Raw genomic sequence first — 26280 nt, 5'->3', positions numbered from 1 at the left:
ACCACGCTCGATTTTAAGGATAAATTACATATTTCTAACAATAGCTTCGCAAGCTCATTTTTTTCGAAGTCCCTCTTAGCTTTCCTTATCAGCGCTTTGCATTTGACTTGACATTCCTTATGCCGTTTCTTATTATTTTCAGTCGGTTCCTTCTTCCATTTTCTGAAGGATTTTCTTTTAGCTCTGATATCTTCCTTCACCTCACTATTTAACCACGCTGGCTGTCGTTTGGTCTTCCGTGCTCTTTTTTTAATACGCGGAATATATTTGGCCTGGGCTTCCAAGATGGTGTTTTTGAACAGCATCCATGCCTGATGTAAATTTTTGACCCTCGCAGTCGCTCCTCTAAGTTTCTTTTCATCGTTCTTCTCATTTTATCATAGTCTCCTTTTTTAAAGTTAAACGCTAACGTATTTGATTTCCTATGTATACTTACTTCAAAGGAAATCAAATACGTTAGCATATTGTTGGTGGGTAGAAATGCGACCTGTAGTCTTAAGTTGAAGTTACCGGTAAATCTAAAAATCCTCGTGCATTCAAAAACATACAGAACTTATCACTGTTAGACAGACGCAGAAAAAAAGCCTGGATGAGTTTCAAGGTTTTCCTTGACTGGTACAACACTTCGTACCAGAGGTAAAAAGATTTCAGCTTCATACAGGAAAAGTTGGAAACATCATTTTATTGTTGGACAATGTGCCATCACATCCCACCCTACGGCTGAAAGCCTAGAGCGAGAGGAAGGTAGAGTCAAAGTGCATTTTTTGCCACCCAGTGTGACATCTGTAATGCAACCGATAGATTAAAGAGTTATCGTTTCATTGAAGCGACTGTACAGGAAACAACTGCTACAAAAACTTCTGTTGGCTGATATTGAAGATGAATGTGAACATAAGAGTAGCCATACTGGGTCAGACCAATAGTCTATCTTGCCCAGTATCCTGTTTTCCAAACAGTGGCCAAGCAAGGTCACAAGTACCTGGCAGAAATCCAAATCTTGGCAACATTACATACTACAAATCCTAGGCAAGCAGTTGCTTCCCATGTCTGTCTCAATAGCAGACTATAGGCTTTTCCTCCAGAAATTTCTCCAAACCTTTTTTAAACCCAGATACATTAACCACTGTTGCCACATCCTCCGGCAAAGAGTTATAGAGCTTAACTATTCCTTGAGTGAAAAAATATTTCCTCCTATTTGTTTTAAAAGTATTCCTATGTAACTTCCTCATGTCCCCTAGTCTTTGTACTTTTGGAACGAGTAAAAAAATCAATTTACTTCTAATCGTTCTACACCACTCAGGATTTTGTAGACCTCAGTCATATTTCTCCTCAGCCATCTCTTTTCCAAGCTGAAGAGCCCTAACCTCTTTAGCCTTTCCTCATAAGAGAAGAGTTCCATCCCCTTTATCATTCTGGTCGCTCGTCTTTGAACCTTTTCTAATTCCACTATATCTTTTTTGAGATACTGCGACCAGAACTGAATGCAATACTCAAGGTGTGGCCGCACCTTGGAGAGCGGTACAAAGGCGTTATAGTATTATCGGTCTTGTTCACCATCCCTTTCCTAATAATTGCTAGCATTCTGTTTGCTTTTTTGGCTGCCGCCGCACACTGAGCAGAAGATTTCATGTATTGTCTACAACACCGCCTAGATCTTTTGCTTGAGTGCTGACCCCCAAGGTGGACCCTAGCATCAGGTAGCTATGATTTGGATTATTCTTTCCAATGTGCATCACATTGCATTTGTCCACATTAAATTTCATCTGCCATTTGGATGCCCAGTCTTTCAATTTCCTAAGGTCTTCCTGCAATATTTCACAGTCCGCATGTGTTTTAACAACCTTGAATAGTGTTGTATCATCTGCAAATTTAATCACCTCGTTTCGATTTCCTTATTTATAAATATGTTAAATAGCACCAGTCCCAGGCCAGATCCCTGCAGCACTCCACTGTTCATCCTCCTCCATTGAGAGACTTGACCATTTAACCCTACCCTCTGTTTTCTGTCCAATAACCAATTCCTTATCCATACCAGAACCTTGCCTCCTATCCCATGACTCAGATTTTCTCAGGAGTCTCTCATGAGGAACTTTATTAAAGGCTTTCTGAAAATTTAGATACACAACATGAACTGGCTCACTTTTATCCACAGATTTATTCACGCCTTCAAAGAAATGAAGCAAATTAGTGAGGCAAGCCTTCCCTTGGCTGATCCCACGCTGACTCTGTCCCATTAAACCATGTTTGTGTGTTCTATAATTTTAGTCTTTATAATAGTTTCCACTATTTTGCCCATCACCGACGTCAGGCTTATCGGTCTATAATTTCCCGGATCACCCCTAGAACCCTTTTTAAAAAATTGGCATCACATTGGCCATCCACCATGGTCCAATTCATAAGATAATTGAACACAAGATTGTTCTTATATGGTTGCTGATTTGTGTAATCTAGTTAAAAACCAAAACCTGAAAAATATATAGAACGTTATTCTAAACAAATCACCTTTCAAACAAGTACAGTGTCTCAAGGTTTCATATCCATTTCAAAAAGTGCAACTGCCTTCAAGAAAAAAGTCAGTACTGCATGTCAGCAGTCAAGTTATCTAAAACATCAATGCGGGAAACTTAAAATTCTTCAGCCAACCAATAAAACTATTTTCAAATGAGTGTCATCCATTCAGTGTCCACATTAAGTCCCAATGGCTTAGTCATTTTTAACTGAAAACTCCAGTAATATTTCTGATATATGTTACTTCTTCCGCAGTCAACATCCATTTGATCAATAATTCTCCAATAAAAATTATCTCCGTCATGAGAGTTCATTATATAATGCTCTATGAATAGGGCTGAAAGCACTTTCATTTTAATATGGCTCTTATGTTCATTGAAACAAAATCGGTCAGTCTTGCAACATATAAAATACAAGATGACGGGAGCAAGCTATAGCATAACTTTAAAAAAAGAGAGAAATTACAATCGATTAATAAACATGATTTCACTGTATCTCCAGTTTTCAGATGTTACCCAGTTTGGTTCTTTAGTTGTCAGCATATACCAAAAGCATTTGTCACAAGCCTGATATTCAAAAAGCATAGAATAAAGCTCTTTCTTATACAGCAGCATTTCTCCAATATTTTTCCCCCAACAGACTGCTAAGAGTTGATCCTTAAATAGGTTGTGAAGAGATAAATTTACCTGTTGTTCTGAATAGCGTTAGAATATGGGAGAACACAATAATTCTGTCTTTTGCATTCTGTTGAATATATTGAAGCAAGCACACAACATTTTTAGTTCTTAAATGTGCTTGCTATATTGTATGCATTGGATAACCATGTTGCAGAAATGATTCTTAGTTCTTCCACTTTACTTTTAAAATCAGCTAATAACATAGGACTTAAATGTAAAAATGAGCTTATGAGCAAGCTTGATTTCAACTTATATGTTACTTGCAAATTGTAAATAATTATTACATACATTGATAACTACACTCCTTAAAGTAGTTATAAGTTGTCCATCTTGTCTTTGACGAAAATATCAAAGAATTCAATATGATCGTGATAATATTTCATAGTAAACTTCAAACTTTCATTCAGTGTCAATGTGGTGGTTCTTAACTGCTATTTCCCCTAGAAAGAGATCAGTGTAGTATTCAAAATTAGATAGGTTAACATAAATTCGACATTAGTGACAAAAGTAGCTGGAGCACAAAGCACATAAATACAAAATTACTTTGATTAATTTCCATTCTCGCTGGAGCTAAGACATAGGATTATAATCAATCAAAAAATTAAGTTCTTTTTTCCTTATATTTTTTCTCTCTGGAAAGTATCGTGTCATCTAAAAAACACCTCCAAAGGATGATGATATGAAAGACTGCTGATGCATTACAAACGTATCTTCAAAATTTGACCACATGTAAATAACGAACAGGCAACCGTTGCTATTCCATGTTTTTTTTTTTTTTTTTTTTTTGTTACATTTGTACCCCGCGCTTTCCCACTCATGGCAGGCTCAATGCGGCTTACATGGGGCAATGGAGTGTTAAGTGACTTGCCCAGAGTCACAAGGTGCTGCCTGTGCCTGAAGTGGGAATCGAACTCAGTTCCTCAGGACCAAAGTCCACCACCCTAACCACTAGGCCACTCCTCCTTGTTCTTGTTCATAAAAATGTATCTTCAGACAAAAAATAATTATTCTTTAGTATGAGTTTTGCCAAACTCTTCAAAAGTTAGATAAACACCAAGAATCAATCCACCAGGTAATAGTGATTCAATAATACTCAGAATTTCTAATTGAGGGCCCACATTATAGGCGCATTAGCGTTTTTAATGCACATTAACTATGTATGCGCGTTAACTGTGTACACACCTACAATAGCCCTGTAGGCACCTGCACAATTAGCATGCACGTTAATTGTAGGCACATTAAAAACGCTAACGCGCCTTGGTAAACAGGGCCCATAGTGATCTGCATGTACAATAGTATACCATCTAAAGTCAGAATAAACAAGAGGTCCAAATGCTGCAGAGCAGCAAATACTGAGCCAGTAGTTGGTTGTTTAAAATCCTTTAATTAATCAATGACAACCTTATAAAAAGTGGAAGGATGAAGTCCAAAACAGTTTACTTAATAGTCCATCTGCCCAACATGCTTTGACACATGGTGCCTACTTCAGGGCAAAATTTAAAAGTGTAAATTGGACGGACAGTCCACAATGCGGTCACCTAAAGCACTTATAAGGGTTCGCATGTAGGGGTATCCAGCTTTTAATGTAAAAAGTCCCCAAGGAGTAAGGAAGATATATATATAGTTGAATTACTCTAGGCGGATTATCTGTCCAATTTACACTTTTAAATTTTGCCCCTGAAGTAGTGGAAAAGTATGTGTTTTGAAAGCACATGTGAAGTAATACCCAAGAGTGATGCATTTATTTTTTCTTGTGTGCTTAATTGTGAGGGATATGCTCTTTTATTTCTTTCAAGGTTACTTGTATAATTTTTTAAAGCAAATAAAAATACAAAAATATCAAAAAGGTTTTTAGGTGACAAGTTAACTTCTTTTTTAATGTTTTTAGTGTATTCCTGTGCCTGATATTAATAAACCTCAGTCAACACATGCCTTTGCCATGACCTGTATATGGATACATCTCAACAGGAAGGCCCAGAATGATAACTCCAAACTACAGATTCCCATTCCACATTCCCTTAAACGCCATCATGAGTAAGTATCTTGCAACTCTCTCTTCAGATATAGCAAAAAGAACAATGAAACTACAGGACCCTATAGTAGATTTTTCTCTCCTTGAATTCCTAATGTAAAAACTCTTAATAGTTTAAGAAATTTAATGAAAACACAAAACTACATTTGGGTTTTACATTTGTTAATCACACTTTCAGCTGAAAGGAGATGAGGGGTTTCTTTGTATTGATTTTAATTAATACAAACAATATGACCCATTGCTGGTCTTCCACCTGCCCATTCCAAGAAACAGAGTATACATTCAATTTCTCCGAGGACAAGCAGGCTGCTTGTTCTCACTGATGGGTGACGTCCTCGGCAGCCCCTCCAATCGGAATCTTCCTAGCAAAGACCTTTGCTAGCTCTCGCGCGCCCGCGCGCACCGCGCATGCGCGGTCGTCTTCCCGCCCGAAACCGGCTCGAGCCGGCCAGTCTTCTTTCGTCCGCACTCGGTACGGCTGTGTTTTTTGCCGTGGTGAGCCCCGGAGAGTCGACCTCGCGCGTCCGTTATTTAATCGACGTGTTTTTTCTTCGGAAAAGTTTCTTTTCGTTCGGAAAGTGCTCCGGAAACCCTCTTGGGTTTCTTTTGCCTCTTCCCGTATTTCCAGTTTTTGCCCCGGTAAGTTTTCTTTCGTTGTCGGGGTAGGCCTCTTTTCGGCCTCGGTCGAGATTTTTCTCCCTTAAAGTTTTGGTGCTCCAAATTCGTCATTTCGGATTTTGACTTCGCCGGAGTGATTTTTCCGCCCATGACATCGAAGCCTTCCAGCGGCTTCAAGAAGTGCACCCAGTGCGCCCGGGTAATCTCGCTCACTGATAGGCACTCTTCGTGTCTTCAGTGTCTGGGGGCCGAGCACCGTCCCCAGAACTGTAGTCTGTGTTCCCTCTTACAAAGGCGGACTCAAGTAGCGAGATTGGCCCAGTGGAACGTTTTGTTCTCGGGCTCTTCGTCGGCATCGGCACCGGGGGTATCGAGTGCATCGATGTCTTCAGCGTCCAGAGCTTCATCCTCGGCCGCCAGTGCATCGAGGCATCGGCGCCGAGACATCGGATAGCTGCATCGACGTCAGTGGTACCGGGACCTCGTCTCCTGATGTCGTCGGACGGTGGTGCATCGTGTGGAGTGCAGGTGAGGGCTGTCCATTCCCCTGCTGGTGGCGGTGAGCCCTCGGGTGGGTCTCCTCCTACCCTGAGGGCTCCTGCGGTACAGCCCCCCCCCGAGACCGACCTCCTTCGGCCTCGGCCCCGAGGAAGCGACGGCTGGATTCTACGTCCTCCTCGTCGGTGCCGGGGAGCTCCGGTGACATGCTTCGGAAGAAGTCGAAGAAGCATCGACACTGGTCCCCTCCCCGCGTCGGCACCGAGAGCTCTGGGTCGCCGAGGGAGTCGGCACCCAGCAGGCATCGGCACCGAGAGGACCGCTCACCCTCAGTTCAGGAGGTGTCGATGCGCTCCACTCTGGACAGCCCGGAACAGCCTCCACGCCCGGAACAGGTTCTGACGTCGACGCCTGCATCGACCTCCATGCCTTTCTCTGCAGCCGCTCTGAACGAGAGCCTCCGGGCCGTTCTCCCAGAGATTCTGGGAGAGCTGTTGCGCCCTACCCCTCCGGTACCGGCGGTGCTTGCGCCTCCGGTACCGTCGAGCGTGGCGCCGGCTGGCCCATCGCCCGGGGTGAGGTCCCCGACGTCGGTACCGCGTGCGGTGCCGACTGCGGCCACCTCCCAGGAGGGCTCCCCGACTACGTCGGCGGAGGGAGCTTCGCCGATGCGGGCGAGGGAGTCTACCTCTCGACGCCCCCATCGTGGACGTGGCTCCACGGAGTCGAGCCGGGCACGGTTGCAGACGCAGGTCCGTGAACTTGTGTCTGACACCGAGGGTGAGGCCTCGTGGGAGGAAGAAGAAGACCCCAGATATTTCTCTGACGAGGAGTCTGAGGGTCTACCTTCTGATCCCACTCCCTCTCCTGAAAGACAGCTTTCTCCTCCCGAGAGTCTGTCTTTTGCTTCCTTTGTCCGGGAGATGTCTACGGCCATCCCCTTCCCGGTGGTTGTGGAGGACGAGCCCAGGGCTGAAATGTTTGAGCTCCTGGACTATCCTTCTCCACCTAAGGAAGCGTCCACTGTTCCCCTGCACCATGTCCTCAAAAAGACATTGCTGGCGAACTGGACCAAGCCTTTAACTAATCCCCACATCCCCAAGAAGATCGAGTCCCAGTACCGGATCCATGGGGACCCAGAGCTGATGCGCACTCAGTTGCCTCACGACTCTGGAGTTGTGGATCTGGCCCTAAAGAAGGCTAAGAGTTCTAGGGAGCATGCTTCGGCGCCCCCGGGCAAAGACTCTAGAACCTTAGACTCCTTTGGGAGGAAGGCCTACCATTCCTCTATGCTCGTGGCCAAAATTCAGTCTTACCAGCTCTACACGAGCATACACATGCGGAATAATGTGCGACAGTTGGCGGGCTTGGTTGATGCTCTTCCCCCTGAGCAAGCCAAGCCTTTTCAGGAGGTGGTCAGGCAGCTGAAGGCGTGCAGAAAATTCCTGGCCAGAGGAGTTTATGACACTTTTGATGTTGCGTCCAGGGCCGCTGCTCAAGGTGTGGTGATGCGCAGGCTCTCATGGCTGCGTGCCGCCGACCTGGAGAATAGAATCCAGCAGCGGATTGCGGACTCGCCTTGCCGTGCGGACAACATTTTTGGAGAAAAAGTCGAGCAGGTGGTAGAGTCTCTCCACCAGCGGGACACCGCATTCGACAAGTTCTCCCGCCGGCAGCCTTCAGCTTCTACCTCTACAGGTAGACGATTTTTCGGGGGAAGGAAGACTGTTCCCTATACTTCTGGTAAGCGTAGGTACAATCCTCCTTCCCGACAGCCTGCGGCCCAGGCTAAGCCCCAGCGCGCTCGCTCTCGTCAGCAGCGTGCGCCTCAGCAAGGCCCCGCGGCTCCCCAGCAAAAGCAAGGGGCGAGCTTTTGACTGGCTCCAGCAGAGCATAGCCGACATCCAAGTGTCAGTGTCGGGCGACCTGCCAGTCGGAGGGAGGTTGAAAGCTTTTCACCAAAGGTGGCCTCTCATAACCTCCGATCAGTGGGTTCTGCAAATAGTCCGGCAAGGATACACCCTCAATTTGGCCTCCAAACCTCCAAATTGTCCACCGGGAGCTCAGTCTTACAGCTTCCAGCACAAGCAGGTACTTGCAGAGGAACTCTCCGCCCTTCTCAGCGCCAATGCGGTCGAGCCCGTGCCATCCGGGCAAGAAGGGCTGGGATTCTATTCCAGGTACTTCCTTGTGGAAAAGAAAACAGGGGGGATGCGTCCCATCCTAGACCTAAGGGCCCTGAACAGATATCTCGTAAAAGAAAAGTTCAGGATGCTTTCCCTGGGCACCCTTCTCCCCATGATTCAGCAAAACGATTGGCTATGCTCTCTGGACTTGAAGGATGCCTACACACACATCCCGATACTGCCAGCTCACAGACAGTATCTGCGATTTCAGTTGGGCACACGCCACTTCCAGTACTGTGTGCTACCCTTTGGGCTCGCCTCTGCGCCCAGGGTGTTCACAAAGTGCCTAGCTGTGGTAGCAGCGGCGCTTCGCAGGATGGGGGTGCACGTGTTCCCATATCTCGACGATTGGCTGGTGAAGAACACATCCGAGGCAGGAGCCCTGCAGTCCATGCAGATGACTATTCGCCTCCTGGAGCTACTGGGGTTTGTGATAAATTACCCAAAGTCCCATCTTCTCCCAGTGCAGAAACTCGAATTCATAGGAGCTCTGCTGGATTCTCGGACGGCTCGTGCCTATCTCCCAGAGGCGAGAGCCAACAACTTGTTGTCCCTCGTCTCGCGGGTGCGAGCGTCCCAGCAGATCACAGCTCGGCAGATGTTGAGATTGCTGGGCCACATGGCCTCCACAGTTCATGTGACTCCCATGGCCCGTCTTCACATGAGATCTGCTCAATGGACCCTAGCCTCCCAGTGGTATCAGGCTGCTGGGGGTCTAGAAGACGTGATCCACCTGTCCACGAGTTTTCTCGAATCCCTGTATTGGTGGACAATCTGGTCCAATTTGACTCTGGGACGTCCTTTCCAAATTCCTCAGCCACAAAAAGTGCTGACAACGGATGCGTCTCTCCTGGGATGGGGAGCTCATGTCGATGGGCTTCACACCCAAGGAAGCTGGTCCCTCCAGGAACGCGGTCTACAGATCAATCTCCTGGAGTTGCGAGCGATCTGGAACGCTCTGAAGGCTTTCAGAGATCGGCTGTCCCATCAAATTATCCAAATTCAGACAGACAACCAGGTTGCCATGTACTATGTCAACAAGCAGGGGGGCACCGGATCTCGCCCCCTGTGTCAGGAAGCCGTCAGCATGTGGCTTTGGGCTCGCCGTCTCGGCATGGTACTCCCTGCCACATATCTGGCAGGCGTAAACAACAGTCTGGCCGACAGACTGAGCCGGATTATGCAACCTCACGAGTGGTCGCTCAACTCCAGAGTGGTGCGCCAGATCTTCCAAGCGTGGGGCACCCCCTTGGTGGATCTCTTCGCATCTCGAGTGAACCACAAAGTCCCTCAGTTCTGTTCCAGGCTTCAGGCCCCCGGCAGACTAGCATCGGATGCCTTCCTCCTGGATTGGGGGGAGGGCCTGCTGTATGCTTATCCTCCCATTCCTCTGGTGGGAAAGACTTTGTTGAAACTCAAGCAAGACCGAGGCACCATGATTCTGATTGCTCCTTTTTGGCCGCGTCAGATCTGGTTCCCTCTTCTTCTGGAGTTATCCTCCGAAGAACCGTGGAGATTGGAGTGTTTTCCGACCCTCATCACGCAGGACGAAGGGGCGCTTCTGCATCCCAGCCTCCGGTCCCTGGCTCTCACGGCCTGGATGTTGAGAGCGTAGACTTTGCCTCTTTGGGTCTGTCAGAGGGTGTCTCCCGCGTCTTGCTTGCTTCCAGGAAAGATTCCACTAAGAGGAGTTACTTCTTTCTGTGGAGGAGGTTTGTCGTCTGGTGTGACAGCAAGGCCCTAGCTCCTCGCTCTTGTCCTACACAGACCCTGCTTGAATACCTTCTGCACTTGTCTGAGTCTGGTCTCAAGACCAACTCTGTAAGAGTTCACCTTAGCGCAATCAGTGCATACCATTACCATGTGGAAGGTAAGCCGATCTCAGGACAGCCTTTAGTTGTTCGCTTCATGAGAGGTTTGCTTTTGTCAAAGCCCCCTGTCAAGCCTCCTACAGTGTCATGGGATCTCAATGTCGTTCTCACCCAGCTGATGAAACCTCCTTTTGAGCCACTGAATTCCTGCCATCTGAAGTACTTGACCTGGAAGGTCATTTTCTTGGTGGCAGTTACTTCAGCTCGTAGAGTCAGTGAGCTTCAGGCCCTGGTAGCCCAGGCCCCTTACACCAAATTTCATCATAACAGAGTAGTCCTCCGCACTCACCCGAAGTTCTTGCCAAAGGTCGTGTCGGAGTTCCATCTGAACCAGTCAATTGTCTTGCCAACATTCTTTCCCCGTCCTCATTCCTGCCCTGCTGAACGTCAGCTGCACACATTGGACTGCAAGAGAGCATTGGCCTTCTATCTGGAGCGGACACAGCCCCACAGACAGTCCGCCCAATTGTTTGTTTCTTTTGACCCCAATAGGAGGGGAGTGGCTGTAGGGAAACGCACCATATCCAATTGGCTAGCAGATTGCATTTCCTTCACTTACGCCCAGGCGGGGCTGGCTCTTGAGGGTCATGTCACGGCTCATAATGTTAGAGCCATGGCTGCGTCGGTAGCCCACTTGAAGTCAGCCTCCATTGAAGAAATTTGCAAAGCTGCGACGTGGTCATCTGTCCACACATTCACATCTCATTACTGCCTGCAGCAGGATACCCGACGCGACAGTCGGTTCGGGCAGTCAGTTCTTCAGAACCTGTTTGGGCTTTAGGATCCAACTCCACCCCCCGAGGGCCCGGTTTGTTCTGTTCCAGGCTGCACTCTCAGTTAGTTGGTGAATTTTTTAGGTCAATCTCAGTTATGTCCTCGCCGTTGCGAGGCCCAATTGACCATGGTTGTTGTTTTGAGTGAGCCTGGGGGCTAGGGATACCCCATCAGTGAGAACAAGCAGCCTGCTTGTCCTCGGAGAAAGCGAATGCTACATACCTGTAGAAGGTATTCTCCGAGGACAGCAGGCTGATTGTTCTCACAAACCCGCCCGCCTCCCCTTTGGAGTTGTGTCTTCCCTTGAAATGTATTGTCTTGCTACATACTGGACTGGCCGGCTCGAGCCGGTTTCGGGCGGGAAGACGGCCGCGCATGCGCGGTGCGCGCGGGCGCGCGAGAGGTAGCAAAGGTCTTTGCTAGGAAGATTCCGATTGGAGGGGCTGCCGAGGACGTCACCCATCAGTGAGAACAATCAGCCTGCTGTCCTCGGAGAATACCTTCTACAGGTATGTAGCATTCGCTTTACCCGCACTAAAACCCTGCCCACCCCTTATTCATGTACTATCCAATTAGATTCAAAGTTCATAGCAAAATATCTGCGGCATATAAACCCAACTGGTAAAAAGGAGCTCAGCACCCATTCAATCCCTGTGAGAATTGTATTTCAAATTCTTCCCTCAAGCAGCCAAGAACAAGGTCTTTTACTCCAAGGAGACCTTTGCTGATAATATCTCCATATACATACTAGCAGAGCAATGGTCCAGTTTGTAGAAAAAATAAGGAGCTGATGACAACCCTCTTGTTCTTTTAATGAGTAAATCTACTAATTGTTCCTTTAAATTAAGACAATATGGTTCTCAACCTTTCTTCTGTTGTGACACACCTGACAGGCAGTGTTATGTATGTGGCACGCTGAACACTAAACTTCACATCTGAACAACAACAAAAAATCTTAAATATTTTATTGTTAGAAATGATGCAAAACTCTTCTAGCTTATCATTTAGGTCAAGGCCTTTTTTTTGGGGGGGGGGGGGGGGGGCTGAAAATGAACGCGCAGCAAAATAAAAATTGGCGCAAATGCATTTTGGGTCTGAGACCTTACTACCACCCATTGACTTAGTGGTAAGGTCTCACGCGTTAACTGGGTGGTAATCGTTAACGCACTTACACTGCTGATTACCTCCCAGTTAGCACCACGCGTTTGAAAATAAAAAATATTTTTGGGTGCGCATATTGGTTACGCGTAAAAAATGGAATTACTGCCCAGGCCATGCGTTAGTTCCAAATTGACATGCATTGTACGTGCGTAGGCACCTACGCGGCTTAGTAAAAGGGCCCCTATATGTGTATATACACAGTCAACACTAGACATAGAGCTGGTTTAAGTGTTAGTGCCTGAGTACTGCAGATATGAGCTCTGCCCAAGCTCTACTCGTGTATACTCCATTGCAGATATATGCTGTGTAAGTTAAGCAGTTATTTACAGAATAGCACTTAGGCAGAATTTTGACATTATGTACATATGTACACGCATACGTGCGTAAATGCCATTATTCTAAGCATTTACGCACATGATTGCCATGTAAATGTTAGTGCAAGTGCTATAGAATTGCCCCATAGAGCCTTAATTCTGAATACGGAAAAATTTCTCTGTGTCCCAGACTGAATTTTTGCTGGAGATTTTTGGAAGGAATAAATTCCCTTCTCCCCCACCTGTGCTATGGCTAAAATCACTTTCAGGCTTCAGATTGTGAGAGTGATTTTATGACAGTTTACCTATATGTGAAGGTCGCATATATGGAACTTTGGAAGGCTAAGTGCTTTGAAAATATGCATGATAGGCACCTATTTTAGCCAATTTTATAAAGACATATAGGCATCTATGGGGTTTATAAAATACTAGCACAAATCCTATAGAAATAGTAGCTAGACCGAAGCTGTGTACATTCATGCTTTTTTAAGAGCAGGCTTAAGTGGTAGCACATAAAGTATGTGTGTGCATGCATATTTTATAAAATACTAGTAAAAAAGGCCCGTTTCTGACACAAATGAAACGGGCGCTAGCAAGGTTTTCCTCGGAGTGTGTATGTTTGGGAGAGTGTATGTGAGAGTGACTGTTTGAGAGTCGGAGTGAAAGTGTGATTGTGTGAGAGAGAGCGTGAGTCTGGGTGTGAGTGTGTTTGTGAGAGAGTGTGTGTGTGAGAATGAGAGTGTGTGCAAGTGTGTATGTGAGACACAGTGTGAGTGAGAGTGTGTGTGTGTGGGAGAGAGAGAGAGTGTGTGTGAGACACAGATTCTCTGTTTGAGTGAGTGTATGAGACCAAGCGAGTGTGTGAGTGACTGTGTGGCACATAGAGAGTGAATGTGATACAGTGTGAGACAGAGTGTGTGAGAGTGAGAAAGACATTGTATATGAGAGAGAGAGTGTGAGCCGTGCCCTCCCAATCCATGGCCATCTGTCCCCTGCCCCCTCCATTCATCCTTTTCCAGCAATTCCCCTCTGTCCGTGAGCCCTGCTCTCCCAATCCATGGCCATCCATGTTTGTCTGTCACCTGCCCCCTCCATTCATCCCTATCCAGCATTTCCCCTCTCTGCTTGAGGCCTGCCCTGCAATCCATATCCATCCATGCCCATCTGTCCCCTCCATTCATCCCTATGCAGCAATTCCCCTCTCCCTGAGTCCTGCCCTTCCAATCCATGCCCATCCATGCTCCTCTGTCACCTGGCCCCTCCATTTTTCCCTATCCAGCATTTCCCCTCTCTGCCTGAGGCCTGCCCTGCAATCCATATCCATCCATGCCCATCTGTCCCCTCCATTCATCCCTATCCAGCAATTCCCCTCTCCCTGAGTCCTGCCCTTCCAATCCATGCCCATCCATGCTCCTCTGTCACCTGGCCCCTCCATTTTTCCCTATCCAGCATTTCCCCTCTCTGCCTGAGGCCTGCTCTGTAATTCATATCCATCCATGCCCATCTGTCCCCTCCATTCATCCCTATCCAGCAATTCCCCTCTCCCTGAGTCCTGCCCTTCCAATCCATGCCCATCCATGCTCATCTGTCACCTGGCCCCTCCATTTTTCCCTATCCAGCATTTCCCCTCTCTGCCTGAGGCCTGCTCTGTAATCCATGCTCCTCTGTCCCCTGCCGCCTCCATTCATCCTTTTCCAGCAAGTCCCCTCTCGCCCTTCCATGACCCCCCCCCCCTCGCATCCATGCTACGCTCTCTCCCATGTCCCAGCCTGGCCCGCCCTCTTCTTTCCCCCCCCCCCCCTTCGCATCCATGCCCCCCCCTTCGCATCCATGCCTCGCATCCATGCCCCCCCCTCGCATCCATGCCCCCCACCCCTTCGCATCCATGCCCCCCCTTCGCATCCATGCCTCGCATCCATGCCTCCCCCTCGCATCCATGCCTCGCCACCCCTTCGCATCCATGCCTCGCATCCATGCATCCTTTTTTTTTTTTTAATTCTTTTTAACTTTACCTCCGTGGCGGTTCGTGCAGCGAAGCGTCAGGGAAGGAGGCGGCGCTCCCGACGTCTAGCTTTCCCTTCGCTGTGTTCCGCCTTGTTTTGAAGGCGGAACACAGCGAAGGGAAGGCTAGACGTCGGGAGCGCCGCCTCCTTCCCTGACGCTTCGCTTCCGTATTTGTTTGTTTAGGCGCGAGGGCGGGGCAGAGACGGCTGGCTGGCTTGAAGGCTTCACACCACGAATCCCCGAACCCTTCAGCCTCAGCCTGGGAGTGACGTCAGATGACTTCAAGGCTTCAGGCTTCAAGGCTTCAGACTTCCGGCTTCAAGCTTCCGGCTTCACAGAACGTTGTCCTGAGAACTTAGGCTTCCGGCTTCAAGCTTCCGGCTTCACAGAACGTTGTCTTCAGAACGTTCACGGTGCGTTTTATTATAGAGATGTATGTACATCATGACTTCACCCGCACTCCACCCAAACTCCTTCCATGAATATGCCTAATTCAGTATCATGTATAAGTGCATGCCCAATTGCATTGTGTGTACTGTTATATGTGTATATTGGCATAGATGTGCAAGGAATCCTATATAATAATTCTCACCTCCAACGTTCTATCTTGCTGCCTTTGTCCGTGGCTTTCTTCAGAGTTGGTCTGCTAGGCTCCGAAGCCCAGGCTGATGTCACACGCAGCACTGACCAACCGCATGACAGCAGCACGAGGCCCCGCCCCTGCCACCCTCGCTGCCACGCCCCTCCCCCAAGGTCGACACCTCCGCTGACCCCTCCACCCCCCCCCCCCCAGGTCGACACCGCTCCCCCCTTTCCGTCCGCCCAGCCACTTTCCCTCCAGGCCTGCCCACCAAACACAGACCTGCCAAGTCTCCCGCGAAACACGCGGCACCAGCTCCCATTTCTGGCCACTGCTGCTTCTCCTGTTGAGCAGCAGCGGCCGCTACAAAAACAGCTGTTTTTAAAAAGCAAGCGCGGCACCGCAGGCAGCCATCAGGCATTGGCTGTCGGCTCTGCAGCCGCTGCTCTCGCCTCTCAAGTCACTGCCCCTGGAGCAGACCCCGGTGGAGCGCACACATACTCTCACACTCTATCTGTCTCTCACACAATCTCTCACTCACAGACACACTCGCACCCACACTCACTCTCTCTGTCGCACACTCACACATTCACCCTCTCTGTCTCACACAGTCACTCTCACAAACTTACACACTCCGAGGAAAACCTTGCTAGCGCCCATTTCATTTGTGTCAGAAACGGGCCTTTTTTACTAGTCCTATATAATAAAACGCACCTCCAACATTCTGAAGCTGGCTGCATGGCTGAGGCATTCCTGCTCTCTGTATCCATCTCCTGAATTGACAACACGTACTTCCGGGTTCGTCACAAGCAGAAGTGACCAACCACACGAGGTTTCTCGGCTTCAGAATGTTGGAAGTGCATTCCATTAAATAGGATTGGTCAGTTCCTTGAAGCACAACCAGAGCTCAGCGTCCTGCAAAGTAACGCTCAGACACCAGAGGGGGGGGGGGCTGACACCAGAGGGGGGGAGGTATCTCTGTCACACACACACTCTCTCTCTCACACACTCTCTCTCACAGTCAGTGTCTTTCTCTCTCTCTCACTCTCACACACTCTATGTCTCACACTATATCACATTCACTCTCTCTGTGTCACACAGTCACTCACACACTCAGTCTCACAGAGAGTCTGTGTCTCACACACTCTCTCTCTCGCACACACTGTATCTGTGTGAAACACACTCTCTCTCACACTGTCTCACATACACACTTGCACACACTCTCATTCTCACACACAAACTCTCTCTCTCACTGACACACTTGCACCCAGACTCACTCACTCTATCTCACACACACACACTCACACATTCACTCTCTCACACACAGTCACTCTCACATACACTCTCTCAAACATACACACTCCGAGGAAAACCTTGCTAGCGCCCATTTCATTTGTGTCAGAAACGGGCCTTTTTTACTAGTCTTTTATAAAGTTAACTCCTATATGTTCTAGTCTGGGTAATCTGGGAAAGTATGTGTTTTTCCCTAGGAAAAGAAACAAAAAAGCATAAGCTGTGCACAAAGTAGGAGTGCAGTGACTGAAGCAATGCTTTCTCGTATTCCAAAGAGATATAAGATGACGTGCCATACAGTCACTTCTTCCAATGCCTTATAATACTGGCCTTGTTACAAAGCTTTAGGTCTAGAAGTCCTAACCCACTTGGACCAACTTTTCATCAGTTTGACCAAAGGAACCCATACATTTTTTCCGTTGACAAGCAAGATTACATGAAGCACACAAACAGGTGACCTTGTTGCATGCTGCCAGGACAGAACAGTTCTTCTGTAACTCAGAACTTAGTGTAGAGTTTGCGTATTTGCAGCCTTTCATGCACTAAGCAGCAGGGCCGGTCAGAGCCAGTAAGCGGGGTAAGCACCGCAGGGGGGCGCCTGCCTTCAAGGACGCCGCTGCGGTGCTGCGCCGCCATACTGCACCGCCCTTGGGGCTTTAAATCTTTAATTTACCTCCGTCCCAGCACCCGTGTCATTTGAAAGCCCTGCCCTGTCTCTAGCCTTCCCTCCCTTCGTGAGTTTGTTCTGCAGAGTCCCACCTTCTGATGTAATTTCCTCGAGGGCAGGACTCTGAGGGAACGAACTCACAAAGGGAGGGAAGGCTAGAGATGGGCAGGGCTTTGAACTGACGCTGCCGCTCGGATGGGGGTAAATTAAAAATGACTTAAACCACGCAGGGTGGGAAGAAAAAAAAGGGGGATGTTGGGGGGAGAAGAGGGCGGGCAGGTGGCCATAAATGGGAGGGGGATGGGGGCGAAGGAGAATTGCTGGACAGGGGCAGGGTGGGAGAAGAGAGAAAGGAGATGGGGGGCACGCCAACTCATAGTCTGCAGGGGGGTGCCAGAGACCCTAGGACCGGCCCTGCTAAGCAGTCCCCTCAGCACCTCAAGTATTTTTCTGCTCATTTATTTTTGAAAGGTTTTCCGCTCTAAATACTCTTGATATCGTTCTGCTTCGTCATCCTTTACAAATATATTAAGCAGAATCGGTCCTAATACTGTCACAGGCACTCCACTATTCACCTCCTTCTCCTCTGAGTGGATTCCATTTACCACCACCCTCTGTCGCATGTCAGTCAACCAGTTTCCAGTCCAGTTCACCACTTTGGGTCAGCCCTCTTAGCTTATTTATGAGTCTTCTGAGAGGAACCATATCAAAGGCTTTGCTGAAATCCAAGTAGATTACATCTAGCATGTGTCCTTTTTCCAGTTCTTTGGTCACCCAGTCAATGAATCAGATTTGTTTGGCAGGATTTTCCTTTGGTACAGCTATGTTGCCTCAGATCCTGCAACCCGTTGGCTTCTAGAAAGTAGCCTAGTGGTTAGTGCAGTGGACTTTGGTCCTGGGGAACTGAGTTCGATTCCCACTGCAGCTCCTTATGACTCTGGGCAAGTCACTTAACCCTCCATTGCCCCTGGTACAAAATAAGTACCTGAATATATGTAAACCGCTTTGAATGTAGTTGCAAAAAAACCTCAGAAAGGCGGTATATCAAGTCCCATTTCCCTTTCCCTTCCCTTCAACAGCGACTCCATTATTTTTCCTACCACCAATGAGATGCATACTAGCCTGTAGTTTCCCACTTCTTCCCTGTCTCCACTTTTGTGAAGAGGGTCCACATAATCTCGTCTCCAATCCCACGAAACCTCTCCTGTCTCTAAAAATCTATTCAATAAAGAGGTCCTGCAAGGACTTCTCTGAGCTCCCTCAGTATCCTGAGATTACATTATATTACATTAGGATTTATAATCCATTCATACCTGATTAGTTCTAAGCAGATGTATTCCATCTGGCCCCATAGCTTTGTCCACTTTCCAGTTTTTGAGATGTTTATAAATGTTTTCTTCCGTAAACTTTCAATATCCACTCTATTCCCAGATATACCCTTGGCAGCTGACTGTGATCCTTCTCCAGGATTTTCTTCTGTGCACACCAAAGAGAAGTAGTTTAGCCCATTCACTTTCTCATCACTCTCCACATAGCTATTCTCAGCATCTTTCAGTATTACAATTCCATTCCTAGATTTTCTCCTTTCCCCAATATATCTGAAAAAGAACTTATCATCTCTGTCTACATCTGTAGTCATTTTTTTCTTCTGCCTGTGCTTTCGCTAGCTGTATTTCCCTCTTCACTTCTTTGAGTTTAATCCAGTAATCTATTCCGTGATCCTATTGTTGCGTTCTTCTGTGTTTCTTGAACGCAACCTCTTTTGCCCTTATTTTTTTGGTCACTTGTTTGAAGAACCATATAGGCTTCCTGTCTCTCTTGTTTTTGCTTACTTTCTTTGTATAAAGATATATTGCCATATGTATAGCAGTTTCCAGCTTGGACCACTGTGCTTCCACTTCTCCTATGCCTACCCATGCCGTCAACTCCTTCAGGTATTCCCTCATTTTACCAAAATCAGCATGTCTGAACTCCAGTACTTTGAGTTTTGTGTGACCGCACCTTGAATGCTGTGTGCAGTTCTGGTCGCTGCATCTCAAAGGAGATGTTGCGAAGTTGGAAGGGGTGCAGAGGAAGGGCAGTGAAAGTGATGAAGGAGATGGGACAACTTCCCTGTGAGGATATTCTGGAGAGACTGGGGCTCTATGGCTTGGGGAGGAGACTGCTGTGAGGGGGGATGTGGTGGAGGTCTATAGGATACTGGGTGGAGTTGAGCGTATAGACATGAATTGCTTGTTTCTGTTTCCAGGAGTGCAGGGATTGGGGGACATGCAATGAAGCTACTAAGTAGTAGATTTGAAATGAACCAGAGAAGATGTTTCTTCACTCAATGTGTAATTAGGCTCTGGAATTTGTTGCCCTAGAGTGTGATAAAAGTGGTTGGCTTAGCAGGGCTTGGATAATTTCCTATAAGAAAAGTCCATAAGATGGACTTGGGAAAATCCACTGCTTGTTTCTGGGAGGAGTGGCACAAAATCTGTTTTATTCTTGGGATCTTGCCGGGTGCTTGTTACCTGGATTGGCCACTGTGGGAGGTGGGATGTTGAGGTTCGGTCTGTCCCAGTATGGCAACTCTTAGGTTCTTCTTTTTCTTTTAAAAAATTTTTTATTATTTAACTAATTTCTTACGCCACTGAAGTTCAGGGTTTCAACCCTACCTGCTATGTAAAGGAAAGATCTAGAACTTTGGCATTCACTACAGTTATAGTCAAGGAGAGTGTAAACATCATTCTTTTACGTCTCTTTCATCAAGATGCGTTTTCTTGGAGCATAGCTATTTGAGTTTATTTGCTTTTCAGGGCTTGGGGAATGTTTTTGATGTTTAATGGGTGACTCCAAACCAGCTATGTTCAATGGAACAATTTTTAGTCCTTTATCACCCTACTATAACTCTGACAAGCCTCTGTAAATCACTACTGCAAACATCACAGGAGGCTTTCTCACTCAAACCCCCCCCCCCCCCCTTTCCCCTCCACACTCGGCATAAATGATTCCCACAGACACCATCGCTGAGCAAAAGACATCTGTATGTCTTGACCCAGTTCAAAAATTCTTCTTCCCTTTTTCTTATCTCTGGGAACAAGTCATGGCTGATGCATAAGGAGACTTAAATAAATATACAAAAACAGTATGGGCTGTTGATCCTGATTACGTAATCTAATACTGCAAAGACTGAACAACAACCAAACACAATCTTAAAGAGTTGTGTAAAAACGATATCAAATGTTGAAGGGAGGAATACCCTCAGAAACCGAGGTACACACCACGGTCTGATCAACGGGATACTGATATCTATGTAAGATTTTGTATCCGTGATCTGATCTCTTTCATAGGGTAAAACTTTTCCCTCCACTTCTGAAACCAATCTGCCCATATTGGAGCACAAGTTTAGAAACATTTCTGAGTAACAAAACTCAACCAAGCAACAGCATAGCATAAATTAGTTAGCAATTATGATATAACTATGAGGTTCTTGATGAAGCCCAGATGTGGGTGAAACGATTTGGGCCCCATTGAATCAAAATCAGTATTTGAATGGGGGTTGCCAAGCCAGCTTTGACAAAGCTAAGTAAGTTATGCTATGCTGTTGCTTCGTTGAGTTTCATAAAGAGGAGCTCAGCACTCTTATTTCCGAGGCACTGGTGGTGCTTTGCATTGAAGAGCCTTCTGCTTTGCCATCAGGACTTCAACCTTCATCTATCATGAGGGGGCTTAGAGGGCCTTCCTGATGCATCCAGACATTCAGGATATGATTGAAGCAGAATCGGTTTCACCACACACGGAGCTGAGAGTGGGAAGAGTAATGGCTCACCTCTACCCATTAGTTCCAGAGGAGAAAGATAAATTGCAACTTCCCATGGTGGGCTCCCTGGTTATGGAGGTGACGAAGAAGACCATCATGTTGATGGAAGGAGACACTGTCCTAAAAGATCTATAGCCTTTGAAGTGACTGTGTGCAGCTCGTTCATGGCAACAGCATGCCCGAAGTGGCATCAGCGGTCAGCAACACAAGACAGGCGCCATAACAGGGGTTGGCCTAATTGGCAGATGCTGTCTACTACTACTACTACTATTTAACATTTCTAGAGCGCTACAAAGTGTACGCAGCGCTGTACAAACACAGAAGAAAGACAGTCCCTGCTCAAAGAGCTTACAATCTAATAGACAAAAAGTAAAGCATTTAAATTTAAAATATTTAAGCAGTCAAGCACAAGAGAACAGTCACAGAAGGACAGAAGATGTTGAAGGGTGGTCAGTGTGATTAGGTGTAACTCTATGTCTATGACATGTTATGGCCCGTGGTATATCTTTGTTTGTCTTGGCACATCGGAAGTGACTTTTTAGAGAAGATCTCAGTAACTTGGTGAAAGATCTGGTGGAAAGTAAGCCACAGGGGTTGTAGCTGGATAAGCCAAAAGCCTCTGGTCATCTGCCTTCAGGGAGCTCTCGATTTTGAGACAGCAGATGGTACCGGCCCTTGTTGTCGGCAATATTGTCAGAAGGCACGCCAATCTTCAGTTCATGCAGATAGGAAGTCCTCTCAGTCATTTCGAGCGCCGTATTCCTCCAGAGCTTCACAGAGATGTGAGGCTGGTCCACTGTTTTCTTCCTCTGGTGGGAGGAGGTCTTTAGGAGTTTTGGGAGGAGTGGGCCAAAATCACTTCAGACCAGTGGTTTCTGGATATTCTTACAGAAGGTTACAAGTTGGAGTTCTCCTGCCCGGTCATTCCTCTCTTTTGCAGTCTCATTGTCGAAAGAGAACCAAGACGGTTGAGGTTCAGACCACCGTAGCTTCCTTGCTGGCACTTCAGGCCATTGTACCAGTTCCCCAGACTGAACAGGGACAAGGCAGGTACTCCATCTGCTTCATTGTCCCAAAGAACGAATGCACTTTTCATTCATTCTTAGATCTCAAAGATTTAAACCTCTGCTTCTTAGTGTCTCGCTTTCACATTGGGACACTAAGAGCAGTCATAGCCTCAGTTCAAGTGGGAGAATTTCTCACCACCTTCAATCTCAAGGAGGCGTACTTGCATATATCCATATGACTGCCACAAGAGGTTTCTATGTTGAATGGTGCTGGCTTGTCACTTTGAGTTCAGGGCTTTGCCCTCTGGTCTTGTTACGGCTCAAAGAATTTTTACCGAGGTTATGGTAGTGGCTTTAGCCTTCCTTCAGCGCCAAGGAATCAGAGTTCAGCTGTATCTCAAACTGGCTCATTCATGCATTTTCACAGCCTTTGGTTTGTCCTACTTGTTTTGTTATTGTTGTTATGAATGGTTGTGAATGTGTGTCTTTCTGTCCTATTTGAAAATGGCGTTCCTTTCCAATTTTTATTATATTGATTGCAAACCACTTAGATCCTCTTTGTTGGTATTTGGTGGTACAACAAGTTTTTAATAAACATATACAAAGTTGTCTGTCTTCTGCAGTCATTTGGTTGAGTGATCAATTTTGAGAAGAGCAGACTAACTCCATCGCAGATGCTGGAATATCTGGGCGTTCTATTCAACACAGCACAGGAGAGGATCTTACTCATGCAACGCAGTGGGTTGAAGCTGGTTCAACAATGGGAGGTGGTGACAAGGGACCCTCAAGTCGCGTTGGGGCGCTCATTACAAAATTCCATCTGGTACAGGGCACCTGGATGGAATAGGAGTCTCAGTGGTTGATAAATCGCTTGGATCTCAGGGCAGTGTGGAATGCCTTTTGTAACTTTACTCTCTTTCTGGTGGGGTTCCCGGTCCGAGTTTTCTGCGACAATGTGACATCGATGGCTTATAGCAACAATCAAGGTGGGACCTGCTGCCATTCCATAGTGGTAGAGGTGGCCTCCCTCATGAGTTGGGTCTTTGAATGTGGAGGCGGAGTTTCTCAGCAAGCACTCCTTTGACCAAGGAGAATGAGAACTACCCAGCTAGGGTTTTCAGCTGTTAGTGGACTGATGAGGTTCTCTGCTTCTGGCGATGAAAAGGAATACCAAAGTGTCCAAGTTCTGCAGCCATTGGAAAGAACCCATCATGATGGGGATCAATGCACTACTGCAGCCCTGGCCAGAGAAGCATCTACTGTATGTCTTCCCTCCTTGGCCCATGGTAGGCCATGTGTTGAAAAGGATCGCATTGCACCGGGGTCAAATAATTCTCATAGCCCCAGATTGGCTGCAGAAGTTGTGGCACGGAAACCTAATTCAACTGCTGGACAGTGATCCTCCCTGTCTTCTGTAGGTATACGGCCAACTGAGGCAAGGTCCGGTGCTCATGGAGGATCCATGTCCCTTGGTCATATTGCTTAGCCACTGAAAGGGTTCAGTTGAGATGAAAGGTTATTCTGATTTGATCATTGCTACCTTGCTTCGGGCTCAGAAGTGCTTTTACATCCAGGTTGTATGCAAGGGTGTGAAGAATGTTCGAGAACTGGTGTTCTGATCGAGGACTTTCTCCCTTTTCTGCTCAGATCGCGTATATCCTAGTGTTTCTCCAGCAGGCCTTAAGAAAGTATTGGCATTGGGTTCTCTAAAAGTTCAGGGTGTGGCTTTTGCCTGTTTCAGGGGCAAACTACAGAAGACATCTCTTGTGACTCACTGGGATATATATGATTCCTTTTATACACCGTAACCAGAGTGGAACCTTAGTTTAGTCCCTCGGGGTCTTCAGAAGCCTACTTTTGAGCTACTCCAGAAGGCCTACTTGAAAGATCTTAGTTTCTGTTGTGTCAGCACGTAAGTTTTTGGAGCTTCAGACTCTCATCGTGATCCCTTCTTTTCTTTTTCGGAGGTCAGTGTTGCCCCTGCACACAGTCCCTTCCTTTCTTCCGAAAGTGGTATCAGCTTTTTATCTCAACCAATCTGTGGAGCTTCCATCCTTTCACAGAGAGGACGAAGAGGCTTAGAATTCTTCCTTGAAGATTCTGGATGTGCATAGAGTCCTCATTAGATATCTGGATGCCATGAATGAGTTTTGCAAATCGGTCAGGCTGAATGTGCTTTGTTGTAAACAGATGTGGCACCTGCTTATGTGGACCTTGAGTCAGCCTAATGAGACAGCAAGAGCTGAAGATGGAGGATGCAATCAGAGGATCTACTTCATTGTCCCCTTAGTTGAGACCTCGTTTGTGGAAGACTAATCTCCATTCTGTCTTATAACCTTGATCAATGACAAGGTCACTCTTCATAAAGCAGCTTCTCATCACTGAGGTTTACAACTTTAAGTTGGTGTGAAAGACAGCCACATAGAGGGGCATAATCGAAAGGGGCGCCCAAGTTTTCCTGAGGACGCCCTTGCAGGACGTCCCGGTGAAGGGGCAGGGAAACCTGTATTATCGAAACCAGATGGGCGTCTATCTTTCGTTTCAATAATATGGTCAGGGACGCAGAAATTGTGAAATTTAGGTCGTCTTTAGAGATGGTCGTCCCCGATTTTCGGCAATAATGAAAACCGAGGATGCCCATCTCAGAAACGACCAAATCCAAGCCATTTGGTCATGGGAGAAGTGAACATTCGTAATGCACTGGTCCCCCTGACATGACAAGATACCAACTGGGCATCCTAGGGGGCACTGCAGTGGACTTCTGAAATTGCTCCCAGGTGCATAGCTCCCTCACCTTGTGTGCTGAACCCCCCCAAAACCCACTCCCCACAACTGTACACCACCACCATAGCCCTAAGGGGTGAAGGGGGACACCTACATGTTGGTACAGTGGGTTTGTGGTGGGTTTTGAAGGGCTCACATTTACCATCACAAGTGTAACAGGTAGGGGGGGATGGGCCTGGGTCTGCCTGCCTAAAACTGCTCCATGGACCTGCATACTGCTGTTGTAGAGCTGGGTATGATATTTGAGGCTGGCATAGAGGCTGGAAAAAATATTAAAAAAAAATTTTTTTCAGAGTGGGAGGGGGGTTAGTGACCACTGGGGAAGTAAGGGGAGGTCATCCCCGATTCCCTCCGGTAGTCATCTGTTCATTTAGGGCACATTTTTGTGCCTTGGTCGTAAGAAAAAAAGGACCAGGTAAAGTAGTCCAAGTGTTCGTCAGGGACGCCCTTCTTTTTTCCATTATCGGTCGAGGATGCCCATGTGTTAGGCATGCCCCAGTCCCGCCTTCGCTACGCTTCCGACACGCCCCCTTGAACTTTGGTCGTCCCCGCGATGGAAAGCAGTTGAGAACGCCCAAAATTGGCTTTCGATTATGCTGATTTGGGCAACCCTGTGAGTAGGACACCCATCTTCTGATTTGTTTCAAGAGATGGGCGTTCGAAAATAAGCCTATTTGTGTACCTAGATTACAGTTTGGAGCCTCTGCAGTTTCAGTTGTATGGAGAATGCAGCATTTCCCCTTTCATTCCTTAAGTCTTGTTGTTCCTCCAGAGGGGATGGAAGAAAGGTAGAATCTACACCTCCCATAGAGGGTAGAATGTTGTTCTGTCTTGTTTCAGGAGACACGATCTGAAGAGCCTCACTACTTTATCAGAGGGAATATTTTTCTTGGGTGAGGAAAACATGTGAGACCTTCACTTTGGGTGGTGGTCTTTTAGAAACTGGATTTTCTTTTGACCCTAATCTCCCTCCCTCTCAGGGCTCATAGGCTACAGACTCCATAATATTGCTGTTGGAAGGTGGTATTCCTCTTCTGCTGGAATTGGGCTCATCTTTTCCAACTGTAGGGGAATCAGGTGAAGTAGGTCAGGGTAAGGACTGCCATTCTCAAGTGAATGGTGGAGGAGTGGCCTAGTGGTTAGGGTGGTGGACTTTGGTCCTGGGGAACTGAGGAACTGAGTTTAATTCCCACTTCAGGCACAGGCAGCTCCTTGTGACTCTGGGCAAGTCACTTAACCCTCCATTGCCCCATGTAAGCCGCATTGAGCCTGCCATGAATGGGAAAGTGTGGGGGTACAAAAATAAATAAATAAATATAGGCTTCGCTTATAGGTTCAGAGTTTTTTTTCCTAATTCAGATAAGTTCCTTTGACTATGGGTGGGTCCTGAAAATGGTGCCTCCAAGTCATGAATTTCAAGAGAAGTCAAGGAGACAGTTGCCTTGGCTCACACCAACAATACTTTGCAGGTACAGATGGTCAACAAGCCCCTTGATGAGGGTGC

At 47.1% G+C, this 26280-nt stretch overlaps 1 protein-coding gene across 3 annotated transcripts in view; it reads left to right on the top strand.

Moving 5' to 3' along the window:
* Positions 1–26280, top strand: part of MED23 (mediator complex subunit 23) — a 261969-nt gene that overhangs the window by 116925 nt on the left and 118764 nt on the right. For all 3 annotated transcript variants that reach the window (XM_030196548.1, XM_030196549.1, XM_030196547.1), the window contains one exon: positions 5074–5219. In XM_030196548.1, coding sequence (XP_030052408.1) covers positions 5074–5219 — 146 coding nt within the window. The remainder of the gene's footprint in view (positions 1–5073; positions 5220–26280) is intronic.

Source organism: Microcaecilia unicolor, chromosome 3 (genome assembly GCF_901765095.1).
Source record: "Microcaecilia unicolor chromosome 3, aMicUni1.1, whole genome shotgun sequence".
Classification (NCBI taxonomy): Eukaryota; Metazoa; Chordata; class Amphibia; order Gymnophiona; family Siphonopidae; genus Microcaecilia; species Microcaecilia unicolor.
Note: the sequence above shows the minus strand (reverse complement) of the source record. Positions and strands in the feature narration are given on the sequence as shown.